The following is a 16,814-nucleotide window of genomic DNA, read 5'->3' on the forward strand; positions in this document are numbered from 1 at the left end:
CCGAACATGAACATATATACCCACTCCAATGGAAACTATGCGAATGTAATTGCAAGAATTCATATTTTTACAGCACTGGCAAATGTTTCTTGTCATCCATATCACGCTTGAGTTTAGTGGCAAAGCAATAACATACCATTGTAACGATGATATCCCAAAATATAATCTACATTCTCTTGAAATTCCAACACGTAGTCAATTATAGTTTTTTCATCCCGCTATAATAAGGGCACTCTTAAGAGCTGTGAGCTGGCGTGAGATTTATACTGAACTGTCAATATCAGAGGCATTACTCGTAATTTGTACTAAAATATGTCCAAAAGATGATGAAGCGACACAGAGTTTGACAGCTAACTCATAATTAATGCCGTGTCTTCCGAAATTATAACACATTCCCTTTCCGTTAGCTTAGGGCTGTTTCGGCAATGTCTATATTTTTTTTTCACCTAAACGTGCAAAGAATATTTTGATTGACTTTAGTCCGTAAAAGTGGCAGATTCTTAAGTTTATGATGGATGGGAAAAAACTCGCCATACCTGGTGCAGCGCTAGACACAAAACGAGAAAATAAATTGATAAAGATCTCAAAAGTAAAGCGCTTGCGATTTTGCGAGAGACACACGTCTTCTTGTACACCCAGATTACTTCCGGATTACCTACGTTGCACACATTAAATGTGCGCGGAATAATTCCATTAAATTAAAGCGCATATTTGCATATTAAAATGGCGCTAAGTTATTTAATTTTACCGAAACTGAAATCCGCAACTTATGCTTTTAGAAATTGAAGCCAGCGTATTTCGGTCAGCGTAGCGTGATTACGTTTCTACGCATAACTACGTGCAGGTAGCATGTGTAGTTTGATAAACGCGGTTTGGAGGAACGTAACCGCGTGAATAACGGGACAGCATACAGCATCCGTGTTAAAACAGCGCGTAACACGAGTCCAAACTATTGTCTTATTTAATAACTGATATGAGTAGGTAGGATAGTCCGAAAAACTATCGCTTTAGCTAACCAAAGGTGCTCATTAAGGTAAGGGTTTTCGATCAGATTGTACTTACATTCAAAGCAAGCTGCGAGTCTGCTGGCGTGCTGCCGACAGTAGCATTTTATGGACTTTTCCAATATTATGCTAGGAGTTTTCGGCTCAGTTTATCAGACATTTCTTATGAATTGATGGAAAAGCATGATGGGCAAATGAATAACATTAACTATGGGAACAGCATTTTTGATATCAGTTGGTATAACTACTGCATTACTGATGTCAACTACTGTCTGTGGGACGCAATCGGTTAGCGTGTAATCTCGGCCATCTTTGCCCTCGTCACGGTCTCTGCCCCAATTCTGTGGTTTAGAAAAAATCTCCGGTTACTGCTGCTATTTCGAAATGGGTTTATTGTCGCTCAGTAGATTGATCTTACGCAATGGATCTAAAATGACGTCTTGAACTCGACTCTAGTTCGTATTTTGTACGCTATAACTATAAAGTATTTAGGTACCTGTACCTACTTCTTATCAGTACCGTTGTGGCTGATGTGTGAGTCAATTTGAACCACTTGAGCTATTTCGATTTTTGAATACTTATGTATGTCAGTATATCATAGTTCAATTCAGCTTTCCCTTTGTCTTGGGCTATTGACAATATTGACAATGGAATAATGATTTGGGACTTGGGACATTTCATTGTAATGTAGCATACTTCACAAGATTTGAAATTTAACATAATCAATATTATTTTTATGACTTGCTTGTAATAATATTTTGACATAAGTTACTATACTACCTATAGTTCCGTGAAAAAAACCGGGAAATAACTAATATATATTACATCATAGTTTAATACTAGATTCGGATCAAAATGATTGTTTAAAATAACAAAATAAACAACAATAGTTGTTATATTATTATGTGTTGTTACTGGGAAATACGTTGTTTATATAGGTTTGCATATTACATAAATTATACTTGGGAATCTCCGCTCGCATAATTTTAAAAAGGTCATGGCGATTTATTTCTCCGTACTAAGCCACTTGGACTAACCACTCAATATTTCAAAGAGGCTAAAGGTAAAGGGTCGCTTTATTAGGGGGACTCTTGAGCGTTGGAGAAATTTTAGGTTTAAAGGAAAGGTTAAGGGTTATTCGCACTTAACACAGCCCGAAGCGTCTCTGTACTTAAATAATAAACCGGACTAAAGGGGAGAGTCACTGTCATTTCAAATTCAAGTCCAAAAAAATCTACTACAGTACCTTGTCAAGCAATCACGACTTTGACCGAGATCCGCAGAAGGAAAACGCTATAGAGATAATGACTGTAAAATTCGCTTGAATATTCGGTGTATTCCCATTTGCCCCTGTCGGGAACAGTATCATGTATGGCGGCGGCCACGTGGGGTGGGGACACTGGGGACAAATGGCCCAAATGGGAATACACCAAATATTTTTCTGATCATCGAGAACTGTGCGGGAAATATTCCACTTCGTGTGGACTACGATCGTAAAACACGTGAAGACCATTTAGCGGATTCGCCACACATACCGGGTTAACGCGCTTGAATTGCTTAGCTTACATCATTTTCTTATCTCGGAACTGCATCAGATTTGTATATTTTATACATTTGGAAAAGTATAATTGACTTAAGAGAAACCCTATCAAGGTTAAATTGACTTAAAATGAAAATGACCTCAGAAACCTACTCAAACGGTTCATAGTCGGTGGCGAGAACGTTGTCGACTTGTCGCATCTTTGACCTTTGCTTAGCCAAGCGGCATTACCATTTCACTGCATGATGCGTAAAGTAATATGTCTCTGTCTAGACCACGAATAAATAAGCTGCAGATGTAATGCATAATTATATTCCTTTGTATTATCACGGAAACGTACGAATTGCTATTTCAGTCAGTCTCGGTACAAAAAGTACTGACGTTGACTGAAGTAGCATGAAAAATACGAACGTTGCAGCGAAAATACGAACGAAAACAATTAAGCATTACATCTGTATTTGGATTAGGATATGAAGATGGCAGATATAAGCATACGGCAACGGTATCAAGACCACAAATACGTGGACGGTGCACGGTTATGGCACGAACAGTGCGGGATGTTCGTTTCGCTTACCAAGTGCCAGTGAGTTTTGAGTTGTAGTGTGATTCGTAACAACTTTTGTATCTCCAGGCCAGACCTCATTACTCATTGGTTTGCCTGAGACAATTGCTCGCCTGCGGACCGTAGGTAAGCGATGGTTATAACATCTTGGGAGTGTTATTACTATGGCTTACCAGCAAGTGCTCAGGCAAAACCAGTATATGTGCACTTTCCGATGTAACATATCTTATGGCCCTAGTTAAACTGGTATTGATCCTTCAACAGCCAGGGCGTTGCGAACGCAGCAGGGCATGCACCAATGCCCTTGCAACTGTATGACGTCGTGACGCAAGCCCGACGCGTCACGTTACCCAACCACGGCAATGCGGCCTCCGACACGCTAATCCGCACTAAGCCTGCCACTTAAACTTGGTGACTTGAGGCCTTTCCAGCCAGAACTGATCTTAATGCTTTGACGCTCAATTTGGACGGATCAAGGGCTTGAACGATGAAGTTTCGTGTTGGTCTACATTTCTGCAACTTGAAACCTGTCTTGCAGCGATGTTCTTCATGCTTTGGATATCAATTCCGGTAGTAAGTAGTAAATGTAGCAATACTTGCTCTTAGCTACTATATTAGACTTCGGCAAAGCTGCTTGCTGGCATCCTTACCTTAATTAAAAGCAAAATAAACCTCTTCGATGCTGAGTCACCGTAGGTGAGCTAGCTCCAGTCTTAGACTCCGTGTAGATTTTGTTCTTTTGAGACGTAACTGAGGCTCATGCAATTGCTCAAAAAATAAAAGTATGCACGTAATTAGACGGAACAAAATTTAAGCTACTGGGTATTCCTATTGCTTATTTCTACTGCTATTCTGAAGTATAGTCACCAGTCACCAATGTTGCCAGATGGTAGGTGTTAGTTATGTATTCATAATCCCAACAATGAGATTGATCAGCGACATGGCCAACAAGACAGCGTGACATGTTTATGCAAGTCTTAACATTATGTATGGCGCAACCAACCTGCTCAAAAGCTACAATAATAATGCGTTCCACGTACCAACAAATCTTTAAAGACATAATCCTTGGATTAATTCACGTGTGTCCACGGGGAGATTTCTATAGGCCCGCTTTAATTTCGCGGTCCCCCTTAACCTTCGGACGCCATTGAAATCCAGCCATGCTTACGTACTCTCGAAATTAATTCCAAGATCATTTGTACGAATTCCCTCTCGAAACAGTTATTTTAAACATTAAATTGCGGTATGAACTCAAAGATTATTTTGAACTGAAGTTGTACAAGCGTGTATGGCTTCGCTGTTAGATTGGCAATACCTATATACTTTTGAATAAATTATGTTCTGCTGGCTAGATTTACTAGCATTGAGGTATTACTCGAGGAGTTTAATGTGTATTTGACGCATTTGCAATTCCACTTACCGACTTGCACAGAACCTACTTGTTGGTAGGCCTGGGGCCAAATTCGACATGTACAACTGTCAGATTTCGCATCCACGTCAAATCAACAGTTGATTTTATTGCATACTGAGTGTTGATTCCATCAACGGTGGATAATATCATTTGGTACAACCAAAACTCAACTCTAAACTAAGGATGGTTCGGTTTGGTTTGCTTGTCACCCTAAGTGTGAATTGTTAATGTCAAATTTTGACATTGTACGTATTCGAGAACTTATGATTTTTCCCACATCAACGGGAGATCAACACGATACGTCAAACGCCGCTTGACGAATAGGGGTTCTGGTCGCTTGTTTACAATATTTTAAGAAGGGAAGAACCGGTGATTGAATATCGAACTAAAAGACCTAAAAGGTCGTCATAAGTAGTAGACGCAGTCCTCATCCATCACAGCCTTACATAGTCTGATTAATATCACCAGCGATCCAATTCAAATCTAATAATTTAAAAACCAATAGCTTTAGCAACTCGTGAAGTGTTGAAGCGACAGGGACGGCGATAAGCAATCAGAGCGTCGCGGGCGCGCCGCGGAACGGTGACGTAACGCAGCCTTCACACCTCACGACCACCGCTCACGTACCTTTACAAGTTACGAGCACATCTCGTAAGTCGTTGGCTACCCTGTGATCTTGAAACTTGTGAAGGGCAACGGGTGATTCCTACGCTACGCTACACTACTTACGATCACTAAAGGGGCTCACAGATTACCAGTTCGCCGGACGATACCAGCCTGTCAGTTGTTCGGAACTGTCACCTTTTGCGTTTAACTGACAGGCTGAGGCTGAGCCCTATACGGTCACGTACGAGTCTAGAACATATCTTCACCCCAACTGATCTGAAATTTGCGAAGGGCGATAAGTGCTTACCTTAGTTACAAACCTCGCGACCACCGCTCAGAGTTACGAGCACATCTCAGTGTGTATTCTGCCATGTGATCTTGAAATTTACGAACGGGAATAGTTGCTTATCATGCTTAAGTATGCTATTTACACACGTCGCGACCACTAACGGTCTAACGAGAATTTTGAGCACATCATTGTCTACCCTGTGATCTTAAAACTGGCTAGTTACATTCGTGACCACCACTGCTCACGTACGAGAGTTGTACTGCAAGTCAGTTTTCCTGTCTTCATAGCATCATGATTCATGATAGCATCTAGAAAACGCTATGAGTCTCAAAGCTAGCGAAAGGGAATTTATATTTAGCTAGCTGGATATCTATCTCAACTTCAAATACAGCGTACGGCTTGCTATTTAGTACAGCTGTTGACAGTCAACGGTCAAGTTCAACTTAATTGAATAGTGAATAGCGTTACTCTACTTTCGTGCCCTTGGAACTCATGGTGGTAACTAAGGTGTTTAAAATGTACCCTGACCAGCCCTGACCAAGACCTCTAGTTTATGATTTTTGGGTCAATCATCCTGATTTGGCATTTAGTTTTTAATACTAATCTGGGCATGATCCAATACAAGATATAGGTATACAGGTGGCCAAAAAATAAGTGCATTCCCGTTGCCAGGGAGGTTTTGGGATTATAATGAGCAATTTTACGATGAGATCAACCCCGAAAATGCGAAAAAAATTACCATCCCATAGAAAATGGTCCAGCCAATTTTTTTTGTTGTTGATACACTCCTACTGAAGTGAATATAACAGCGTGGCGAAACGCCAAACATACCTTTGTAGCCAACGTATATTTCCATTATTATTACTACAAAATTATAGTATCAGAAAATTATTTAGACACTTTAATAGCGATGATATTGAAATGAATTAGAGGTGTATACCGTACGTAATTGATTCGATAAGCTCTCGGTGCCAATTGCGATTGTCGTTACGTCGTGAACCGTGATAAAATGATCAAGGCTCTACGGATTTAAAGGTTTTGACAAGCTAATCATTTCATATTTAACATTTCTATTTAAATTACGATAACTTTAGCAAGGGAGTACCTTTTCAGCTTATAAATGAATGCGTAATACAGTGGTGTTCGTGGGTTGGGCTAAACATGTTACCCGGTTAATTATTTTAAATGTTAATTTTTTCGAACCAACTAGTACAGGTACAAATGCCCATACTGACTGGAAGAGTCAACGTTAACGTTCGACGAGAAAATACGACCATCGAGAGGTTCGATAAGGTTTTATTGCCCCATTTAACAGATGATATTCACTCTAACCTGAAAGGCGGCTTCCTCCTTCCTTTATCTGTTCACTAACTGAACATAATCTCTTTGTTCACAGATCGGTAGGTCGTCAGAATCGCCGATCGACTTCGTGGTAATGGACACAGTGGCAGGCGACAAGAGCGGCGACACGAAAGTGCTACAGAGCACCATATCGCGGTTCGCGTGTCGCATCATCGCCGACAGAGAGGACGTCAACAACTGTCGCATATATGCCGCTGGGTTCGACTCTTCTAGAAATATATTCCTTGGGGTATGTCTATCTATTTATAATTCTAATTTAAGTTGAGAATATAAAGATATCGGGTTGGTTTACTGATATTAAGCGGCGACACAACAGTGCTACAGAGCACCATATCGCGATTCGCGTGTCGCATCATCGCCGACAGAGAGGACGTCAACAACTGTCGCATATATGCCGCTGGGTTCGACTCTTCTAGAAATATATTCCTTGGGGTATGTCTATCTATGTATAATTCTAATTTAAGTTGAGAATATAAAGATATCGGGTTGGTTTACTGATATTAAGCGGCGACACAACAGTGCTACAGAGCACCATATCGCGGTTCACGTGTCGCATCATCGCCGACAGAGAGGACGTCAACAACTGTCGCATATATGCCGCTGGGTTCGACTCTTCTAGAATTATATTCCTTGGGGTATGTCTATCTCCGTGTTTTTTATGATTTCAGTTGAGTTGAAAATACTTAAAGAAGATGTTGATTGGTTAATAATGGTGTACTGATAGTTAGGTATAAAGAACAATTAAGAATAACTTGCACTTATTGTCCTTTTAAAGCTATGCGTTTTATTAGGTAAGTATATGTCATCGTAAAAAAATGTTAAACGACTTCAACTCTGTCGACGCTTTACGGCAACGGAATCGCAACATTCAAGGGCTTCGTTTCTAGTATTACTAGCTACTACTATAAATATTATAGGGACAATTTTACACAAATGGACCTTATCCATATTTATAATAATTTCATTATATTTTTCATGTAGCCTTCCCCTAGTTGCAATTCACCACTTGCGTGTCAAAACCACAATACCAAAGCGGTTTTGTGTGTTATTTAATCGCGGCAACCAAATTCATTGCGATTATCCTTTTAGATTTCCCCTGAAACAACCCAACCAGGAAAAAACAGAAAAAAAAACCACCACCACGAAACGGGAAATTCTAACCACTGATAAACTAATTTCAGGAAAAAGCAACGAAATGGACAGAGAATCACGAGATCGACGGTCTGACGACGAACGGCGTTCTCATGATGCACCCGCGCGGTGACTTCTGCGGCGGTAGCGCCACCTGCGGCCCGTGGCGCGAGACTTCAGTCGGTGGCGCCGTCTTCTCGCTAAGGGAGAGTCGCTCCGCGCAGCAGAAGGTGAGCTTGCTGTGCCTACCTACTAGACACTCACTTTTGGTAAGTCTGGTTACCATCGATCAAATCATCCTTAATGGCGAGCTTTACTGCGTGCCTTGCGGCCGGAAGTTTAAAACGAAACTCGGTTTCGCAAGTCACGTTCGAGCCCATGCACGTTAGAATTTACAGAATACCTGATTTATCCGGGTGTCGTCGTCGACGGATACGTCTGGGAGGACATCATCACCTAGCTAGGATATTAAGTATGTGTCTAGGATATGTGGTTCGATGAAAAGTCAAGCGAGCGGTGTGCTCTGATGGAGTAGGTTCTTAGATAGCCGTACCAGACAAATCGTCCTCACTAGAACGGTCCGGTCCGGGTCCGGGAAACGTCCGACACTTGTAACTAATCAATTAATCTTGCACCGACAAAAGAGCATTTGAATTTTGTTTGAAAAACACATAAAAACTGAAAATTAGGAGTAGACAGCAGGCACAAAGGACGCTGTTAGTACTGTTACTCAGGTACCTACTTCAATAATCTGATTATAGAAATAAAAACTAACTGTTCTCGAAGCAAACTTCGCTTATCTAAGATTGCCATGCAAGGTCGCATTCTACGTCCACCAAGGACGTACTAGCAAAGTACAGTTGGGTACTCGTAAAAAAGACAATCACATAACTCATGTGAATCGGTTGACCAAGAAACTCAGTGCAGTGGAACCATATTTCATTACCGTAACCAGAAGGCCTACCGCGAATCACTACGTTCATTCATTCGTCTATTTGCCTCTATCGCTCGAATAGGCAAGAGCGATAGAGAGGCAGATAACGAAGTTTCGATATTCGGAATAGACCATCCGGCTTGCAAGCGGCGTTGGTTGCATGTGGCATACGCTGAAATATTATATTAACATTATTAACGCTCCGTATGCTGTTTAGTTCTCACGTAATGTCTTGTAATAGAGGTATATTTTTGTGCTAGGTTGGCGTGATGAAATTTGAAGATTCTAAAATTTTTTAACTTAATTGGTTGCACTAAAAAGTTAACAGACCGCCTTGGAATTCTAGGGTTTAGTAAACATTGTTTGTATTATAATTGGTCATGATTCCTTATCGAAATTAAATATGTTATAGCAACAGTCACTATTATAGGCGAGTACGAATAAGAAGGGAATTGTCTGTGTTCTTTGGAAACATAGTTAACGTGAATACAGATCATCTTTCTAACTTGTTTTTACAGACTGTCCAATGGGCGATTTTATATTTCAATTTTTTTTCAAAACAGGTAAATAAAATGAAACTATTTATTTTTATGACAAGAAGATGAATGCGGATTATTTTTTTTTGAAAATCATAATTTTTATCGACCTTTGCAGTGTTCGCGCTCCTCCAACCTTTTCCGCATATTCAGAAATTAATGCAAACTAAAGCTTACACATTGTTAGTATCTACCTAAGTGAAAACCCTTTGGTACGATACGCCTCAATAGAATATGCAAGATGATCTGCTGGCCAGCGGTCCATTGTTACGAAATAATCCGCAACACCCACGAAACTAAAACTTTCCCTAGTTTCCTACGTGCGTATTTTAAAATAATCCTCTTTTCCAGGGTCTCCCATGCCAGTCAGAAAGCAACGTGCTCCGGGACGGGACCATGATTGACTTGTGCGGAGCCACGCTACTATGGAGGAGTGCCGAGGGACTCAAGAATTCACCTGTAATTATCACATTACTATCAAGAGCTGTGCTCTGTTCATCTTGTAACTTGTAATCTAAGTGTGGGAGTCCCTTTCTAACAAAAGCTGTCAAAAAGGGACTTCCACTTGTATTGCAAGTTACAAGCTTGTGATGAAGTACCTTATCTCTATCTCTGATGAGGTTCTAAATCCCCCATTGAAATTTTCAGCCTTCTACTCCTGTGATTCGCTCAGCATTATATTCAGCATATCTCTCTTGCAAAATTTTTGACAGTCCAAATGTAAATTTTCAGACAAAACGTGACCTGGAAGCTTTAGTAGACGCACTGAACGCGGGTCGGCCACAATGTCCTGTAGGGTTGAACACGTTGGTGATTCCACGCAAGCTGTCTTCAGCCCAACAGGACCTCAACCAGCCCTACGTGTACCTCAACTGCGGGCACGTGCAAGGTCAGTAGACAAAGAAGCATTAGTTGCGCTGAACGCCACAATGTCATGTAAGCTTGGACACACTGGTAATTCCACTGAGTTACAGATATATTTCCACTGTGTAAGAACGTCAAAATAATCTTTACCTTGTTGTGTACCCTCACCAAGTCACCGGTCTACCTCACGGATTTCGTTTTCTCTAGAAGCGTATTTGATGGAAGACGGGATAGTGGACATCCACCAACCCGCTGGGTGGACACTGTAAAAAAGGCCTGCCAGGGATCTACACAGGCGCCTATTATTAGAAAGGCGGAAAATCGTGCAGAATGGAGAGCCATGGTGCACAAAATAACGACCTCATGTGGTCGCGACCCTCAGTCATGAGGAATCGAGGAAGAAGAAGACAAGCGTATTTATTTAATCTGTGACATTGTGATTCCAGGGGAGCACTCGTGGGGCGCGGAGAGCAGCGAGACGGGGCTCCGCAAGTGCCCGATGTGCATGACGCCGGGGCTCGTGGTGCGCGTGTGCATGGGCATCGAGCCCGCCTTCTATGTGGACGCCGAGCCGCCCACCTACGCCTTCAACCCCTGCGGACACATGGCCTCCGAGCGGACCGTCAAGTGAGTCACATTACATGTGCTCCTATCCCTGCATTGATAGATGGTGTTCCTACATCATCTATCAATTTTTGTATACTGTCAATTGGGGTGAATAGCCGCCTTTAAAGCGCTGTTTTTCTTTCCATTTCTTCAAGCGTGCCGATCCGGTGCATCCAGTTTTTTGCTAGCTTTATTGACGGATAATGTCCTTCCAATCCTTCCATCTCATGAGTGGTTTTCATCTTGAGTTTGTGCTACTATAATGGAGTTACAAATAATTTAACGACCCACAATATTACAAACCTCGAAAAACGTCCATAAATTGTAATGTAAAGATTATTCCCAAATAAATGTAAAATAATACTGACAATTTCATTTCTATACACGACTATTTTTGTGTGGCATTTTTACATCGTACAATACTCGCGGCGTCGAACACAACTCTTAATTTAGTGCTCTCACTACTTTAATGGATGACGCCGTGATGCGGTAACTAATTTGAACGTTGATCTGTTTATTCGTTTTTAGTTCACATGAGGACATGAACGATTGAGATTGTTTTAATATCGTAACTATGTATACTCAAACACACACTATGTATACCCAACTTGTCAGTAGAAAAGGCGCGAAATTTAAATTTTCAACTTTTTTGTTCTACTGACAAAGTGGGTGTGCCAGAGTATAATGACGTAATGTGTTCAGGTACTGGGCGAGCGTGGACATCCCGCACGGCACGAACGGCTTCCACGCCATCTGCCCGTTCTGCGCCGCGCCGCTGCAGGGCACGCCGGGCTACGTGCGCCTCATCTTCCAGGACAACCTCGACTGAACGTGCCAGGTACGCGATCACTTAACACCCTCCCTACCACTACCATACCATCACTTACTACTAGCCTCACACCTGTGTGTAGTAGTAGTAGTAGTAGTCCTGACTCACAGCCGACCCCAAATGACGAGCGCTTGACCGCCCCACAAGGTGGGGCGCGACCAGATGCAGCCTCCACAGTCGGAAGGCGGAAGAGGCCACTCGCACCCCTTCAAAAGGGTGCCGAACGATATTCCATCCACTTACTACTAGCCTCCGCCACAGAATAACAGTATCATCATATAAAACGGACCCCCCGCCAGGCGTGGCTCACTCCGCGATTTCGTCGCATTGCTACAGGTAGCTACAAGTACATCCGATCCACACCAATTTTGGTGGCTAGCCATAAGCCGCGCGTGGCGCTGTCGCCACCTAGCGGCCACATCTGTCCTGATCGTAACAGACGCGTTTTGTTAGAGAGTGAGTCTTCTGTGCCTAGTATTATTATTTATTCTGTGACCCCTAGGGATTGCAAATCCGAATCTATTTTACAAAATCCGGATTTTCGGATAATTTTCACGCCGAAATCCGAACTTCGGATAAAATCCGGATTTAGGGAATGTTTTCTTGGTACCAGGAATAAATTAAAAAAAAACGACTTTCTAATAAGAAATTAGTCTTTTTATTTACTGTAATAGTCTTATGCAGTGGCGTAGCTAGGTGGGGGCGGCGGGGGCGGCCCACCCCGGGTGTCACCCATTTAGGGATGATTTAGTTTCATGGTGGTATCATGGTGGTATCAGATGGGTTGATGTAGGGTAACCGATGGTGACCATGCTCTCATAATCTCGTCTGCCAAGGTGTTTCGGCAGGAAAAGCCTTGACAGACTTATATATTCCTGACATGAGGGTCCATACCTACCGACTGGAATTGGTTTCATGGTGGTATCATCATCATCATCATCATCTCAGCCATAAGACGTCCACTGCTGAACATAGGCCTCCCCCTTGGACCTCCATTCGTACCGGTTGGAAGCGATCCGCATCCAGCGTCTACCGGCAGCCTTAACAAGGTCGTCCGTCCATCTTGTGGGTGGACGTTCTACGCTGCGCTTGCTAGTCCGTGGTCTCCACTCGAGCACTTTTCCACCCCATCAGCCATCTTCTCTGCGCGCAATGTGGCCTGTCCATTGCCACTTCAGCTTGCTAATCCGGTGGGCTATGTCGGTGACTTTGGTTCGCTTACGGATCTCCTCATTTCTGATTCGATCACGCAGAGAAACTCCGAGCATAGCCCTCTCCATAGCTCGTTGTGCGACTTTAATTTTGAGGTGAGGCCGATAGTGAAAGACCACGTTTCGGAGCTGTAAGTCATCACTGGTAACACACATTGATTAAAGACTTTCGTCTTGAGGCACTGAGGTATGTCGGACGAAAAGACATTACGTAGTTCCCGAACGCTGCCCAACCGAGTTGACCTCCTTCTCGAAGTTGGACCTACCTAATTGGACTACTTGTCCTAGGTAGATGTAAGAGTCAACAACTTCGAGTACCGAGTTCCCAAAAGAGACTGGGATAGGCACAACATTGGCATTTGACATAAGTGTCGTCTTGTCCATGTTCATTTTCAAGCCCACCCGTTGTGAAACTCGGTTGAGGTCATCGAGCATCATGCTGAGTTCCTCCATCGACTTTGTCATGACTACGATATCGTCGGCAAACCGAAGGTGAGTGATGTATTCGCCGTTGATGTTGATGCCAAGTCCTTGCCATTCCAGGAACTTGAAGGCGTCTTCCATTACGGCAGTAAACAGTTTCGGAGAGATAACGTCTCCCTGCCTTACGCCTCTTTGCAATGGAATCGCCTTCGTGCTCTGCTCCTGTACTCGGACCGACATGGTGGCGTTACTATACAAATACTTCAACACTTCGATGTACTGATAGTCAATATGGCATCGCTGAAGAGACTCAAGCACCGCCCATGTTTCCACCGAATCGAAGGCTTTCTCATAGTCCACAAACGCTAAGCATAATGGCAAGTTATACTCTTCGGTCTTCTGTATAACTTGCCGCAGCGTATGGATGTGGTCTATGGTACTATAGCCTTTTCGGAAACCGGCTTGTTCGGGAGGCTGGAAGTCATCAAGTCTGTGTTCGAGACGGTTCGTGATGACCCTTGAGAACAGCTTATAGACATGGCTCAGAAGCGTGATGGGTCTGTAGTTCTTCAATAGGCTGTTATCAACTTTTTTGAAAAACAGCACCACCTCGCCTCTATTCCATGTTTCAGGCGTTTTGCCCTCGGACAAGAAGGAATTAAAGAGCTTCTGGAGGACTTTAAGTACCGGTGTTCCACCCGCTCTCAGAAGCTCTGAAGTGATTCCATCTTTGCCCGGCGCCTTGTTGTTCTTAAGCTGCTTCAGGGCCATCCTAATCTCGTACAGACTGATGCCCGTACAGCTTGGCTCTTGGATCTCCTACCAAGCTATCAACGGGCTTTGCGATCGAAGTGTATAACTGTCCATAGAACCTCTCGATCTCGCCTAAAACCTCCGCTTTGCTCGACGCTATGCTGCCATCTCCCCGTTTCAGCTTCGTCAGCTGGCGTGATGGCGTGCTGGATGGTGGTATCAGATGGGTTAAATTAGGGGTCCCGGTGGCCACCTTTGAGAGCGTCTGCCAAGCACTTCCGGCAAAAAAAATACTGGCAGATTTCGCTTTTCTGCGTCTACATGTAAATTTCTAACTGCTGCCATAACTATTATTTCGGTATCAGATGGGTTAAATCAGCCCCCTTTTTTCGCACCGGAAGTGGCCTTCTTTTTCGTACTTTCGGAAAGTTCCGCCGCGGCAGACTATCGAATTCGGACTTAGCATCACTTTTATGGGAAACCATTGTGCGGAAAATATGCGGCCGGCTCTTCTACTAATCCGGCATCCAGCTTTTGTTGCACGAGCTTGCCGCGCGCGGAAAAGCCAAGCCACGGTGACGCCTGAGCCAAACATCGAACACTCAGTTTAACGTGAAGTCACACAGACACCGCGCTTGTCATGAGGCTGTTCAAGGCCCAAGGCCAGGGAGTGAGCCAGGCAACCCCCCCTCTACCCGCTTGACGCGTATTTGCAGTAATCAGAACATTTTAACGGTGCAAAAGGCAATTGTATAATAGTTTAACAAAAAATCCGAAAATTCGGATTTGGGTTTAAAAATCCGGATTTAGAAACGGATTGAAAAATTGGCGGATAATCCGGATTTTCGAAGTTCGAATAATCCGGATTGCAATCCCTAGCTGACCCCGCCCCGAATGGAATTACGTCACCCCGCGCAGACACAGACTATTGACAGATTTGATAGAATCTCAGTTCAGTCAGCTACACGATGACGGGAAATTTAACATGACGTGCGATACTCATATAATTTCCAGTACGGCATGTCCGTCCAGTGCCTTCGCCAATAACCCTACTTTGTATTCCCGTACTTGCATTGATCCCTGGTGAATTTAAGGATGAAAAATATGCTATGTCACATTCCATGTTTATTCGTGATTGAGGAACAAACATAAACATTTTGGAAACTTTATTGGGAACTAGCCTCTTCTTCTTCGGTACGCCGCTTTCGCGGTAGAATAGCAAGACCAGAGATTATAACTTGTACGGTTAGATTGTTTTGGCATCACATTTTAAACAAACCCAAAACGTATGTGTACATGACACGACATATATTAAGTGTATAGATATTTTGGCACTTGATCCTGATATTTTAGATCTTGTGTAAAAATCATTTTTGTGTATTTTTTTCTAATTTGCCTTAATCTTGTTTCAGGTCCTGTAGCAGGCGTTTCTTAATTATAAATAAAAGGGCCTTTTATTTAACAATTAACAAGATTATTACGGAGCGGCAGGCGGTGACGTCAGGCCGCGAGGAAGTTATACATATACGAGCGGTCACTAAGATCATAAATATGTTAACAAATATGTTCAAAATGTACCTAAAGTAAGGACAATTTCGTACATGGACCCGTCTATCTCTATCGCACGCGTATTGTATTGCTGTCCCGCCGATGATGCCGGCGGTCAATGCCACTGTGCGAGACAGCAATAAAATTATGCACGTGCGATAGGGATAGGAAAATCCGGTTCAATGTACGAAATTCTTCACGCATAGCGTCCTTTACACATATTTATGACCTCAGACCGAGCAAGGTTATATGCTCCCGATTTGAGAATGTTCTCATGACCTTTAAATTATGCACTAATACCTAATATCCTATTTTTTAAATGGAATCTCACTTCTATCTTTTTCCATATTTCGACATAGCTGTAACGCAGAGGCTTTACTCAAACCAGAGACGAGTTGAATATAGACTGTTAATATCAAGTTATTATTGCGCATAGTCGTTTTCGAAATGTAGAGTTAACAGTCTTTATGTAAATTGTTTCTGCAAAAAAACGCTATACGAATGAATGTAATACATACTGTGAAAAATGAAGTGATTTAATTTGTTCACGAGACGCAAAATAAATATTTATAATGTGTGTTACGTTTATAAAATCGATGTGTTGATGGTGTCTGTATGTTTAATGTGTCGTTCTTAAGGTACCACTTTATCAACTGTCAAAGACTTAAAAGAAAGATGCACTTTGAAATAGTCCTTATTGACGTGCGAGGAAGTGCTACCTTTTGCCTGAAAACGTCACAAATAGGTATTATAAAATGTTCGGCTAATGAAGAATATTTATTTGTTAATGTCAAGATGTAAGATAATGATGCGGAGAAAATGCGAGAAACTACAAAAAAAGTATTTAATGCTTTGTATATTGCTCTGTCTTATTTTAAAATGATTATGAATGGAATATATAAGAAAGATTATAATGGAATAACAGTACAGCAATATAATTCTGACTTGTATTTTGAGTGTATACCTGAGGCTGACTCTATCGACACATATTCTATTGTATAACTGAAATATATCAATCTATGTTACACTGGAGACAAGATAAGGATAAAGACTACTAATGTAATGAAACTTATCATGTATATGACGTAAAGTTGCGAGTTTCATTACATAGTGTTGTAACAAAGGAAACTTTCAGTCTTTATCGTTACTGATCTTTGGCAAAACTAACCTATGTTAGAGTCTGTGCGGAAAGAGAACAGTCGTGA

The 16,814-nt window shown here is 42.3% G+C and overlaps 1 protein-coding gene across 1 annotated transcript in view; it reads left to right on the forward strand.

Annotated features, from left to right (window-relative positions):
* The window catches only part of LOC134673424 (protein pellino), a 117,880-nt gene extending 101,333 nt beyond the window's left edge, over window positions 1-16,547 (forward strand). Inside the window, exons 4-10 of the mRNA XM_063531410.1 lie at window positions 6,809-7,003; window positions 7,956-8,135; window positions 9,727-9,834; window positions 10,108-10,264; window positions 10,686-10,866; window positions 11,548-11,683; window positions 15,474-16,547. Of these exons, the coding sequence (XP_063387480.1) occupies window positions 6,809-7,003; window positions 7,956-8,135; window positions 9,727-9,834; window positions 10,108-10,264; window positions 10,686-10,866; window positions 11,548-11,674 (948 nt within the window). The 3' untranslated portion in view covers window positions 11,675-11,683; window positions 15,474-16,547. The remainder of the gene's footprint in view (window positions 1-6,808; window positions 7,004-7,955; window positions 8,136-9,726; window positions 9,835-10,107; window positions 10,265-10,685; window positions 10,867-11,547; window positions 11,684-15,473) is intronic.
* The last annotated feature ends 267 nt before the right edge of the window (window positions 16,548-16,814 follow it).

Source organism: Cydia fagiglandana, chromosome 18 (genome assembly GCF_963556715.1).
Source record: "Cydia fagiglandana chromosome 18, ilCydFagi1.1, whole genome shotgun sequence".
NCBI lineage: Eukaryota > Metazoa > Arthropoda > Insecta > Lepidoptera > Tortricidae > Cydia > Cydia fagiglandana.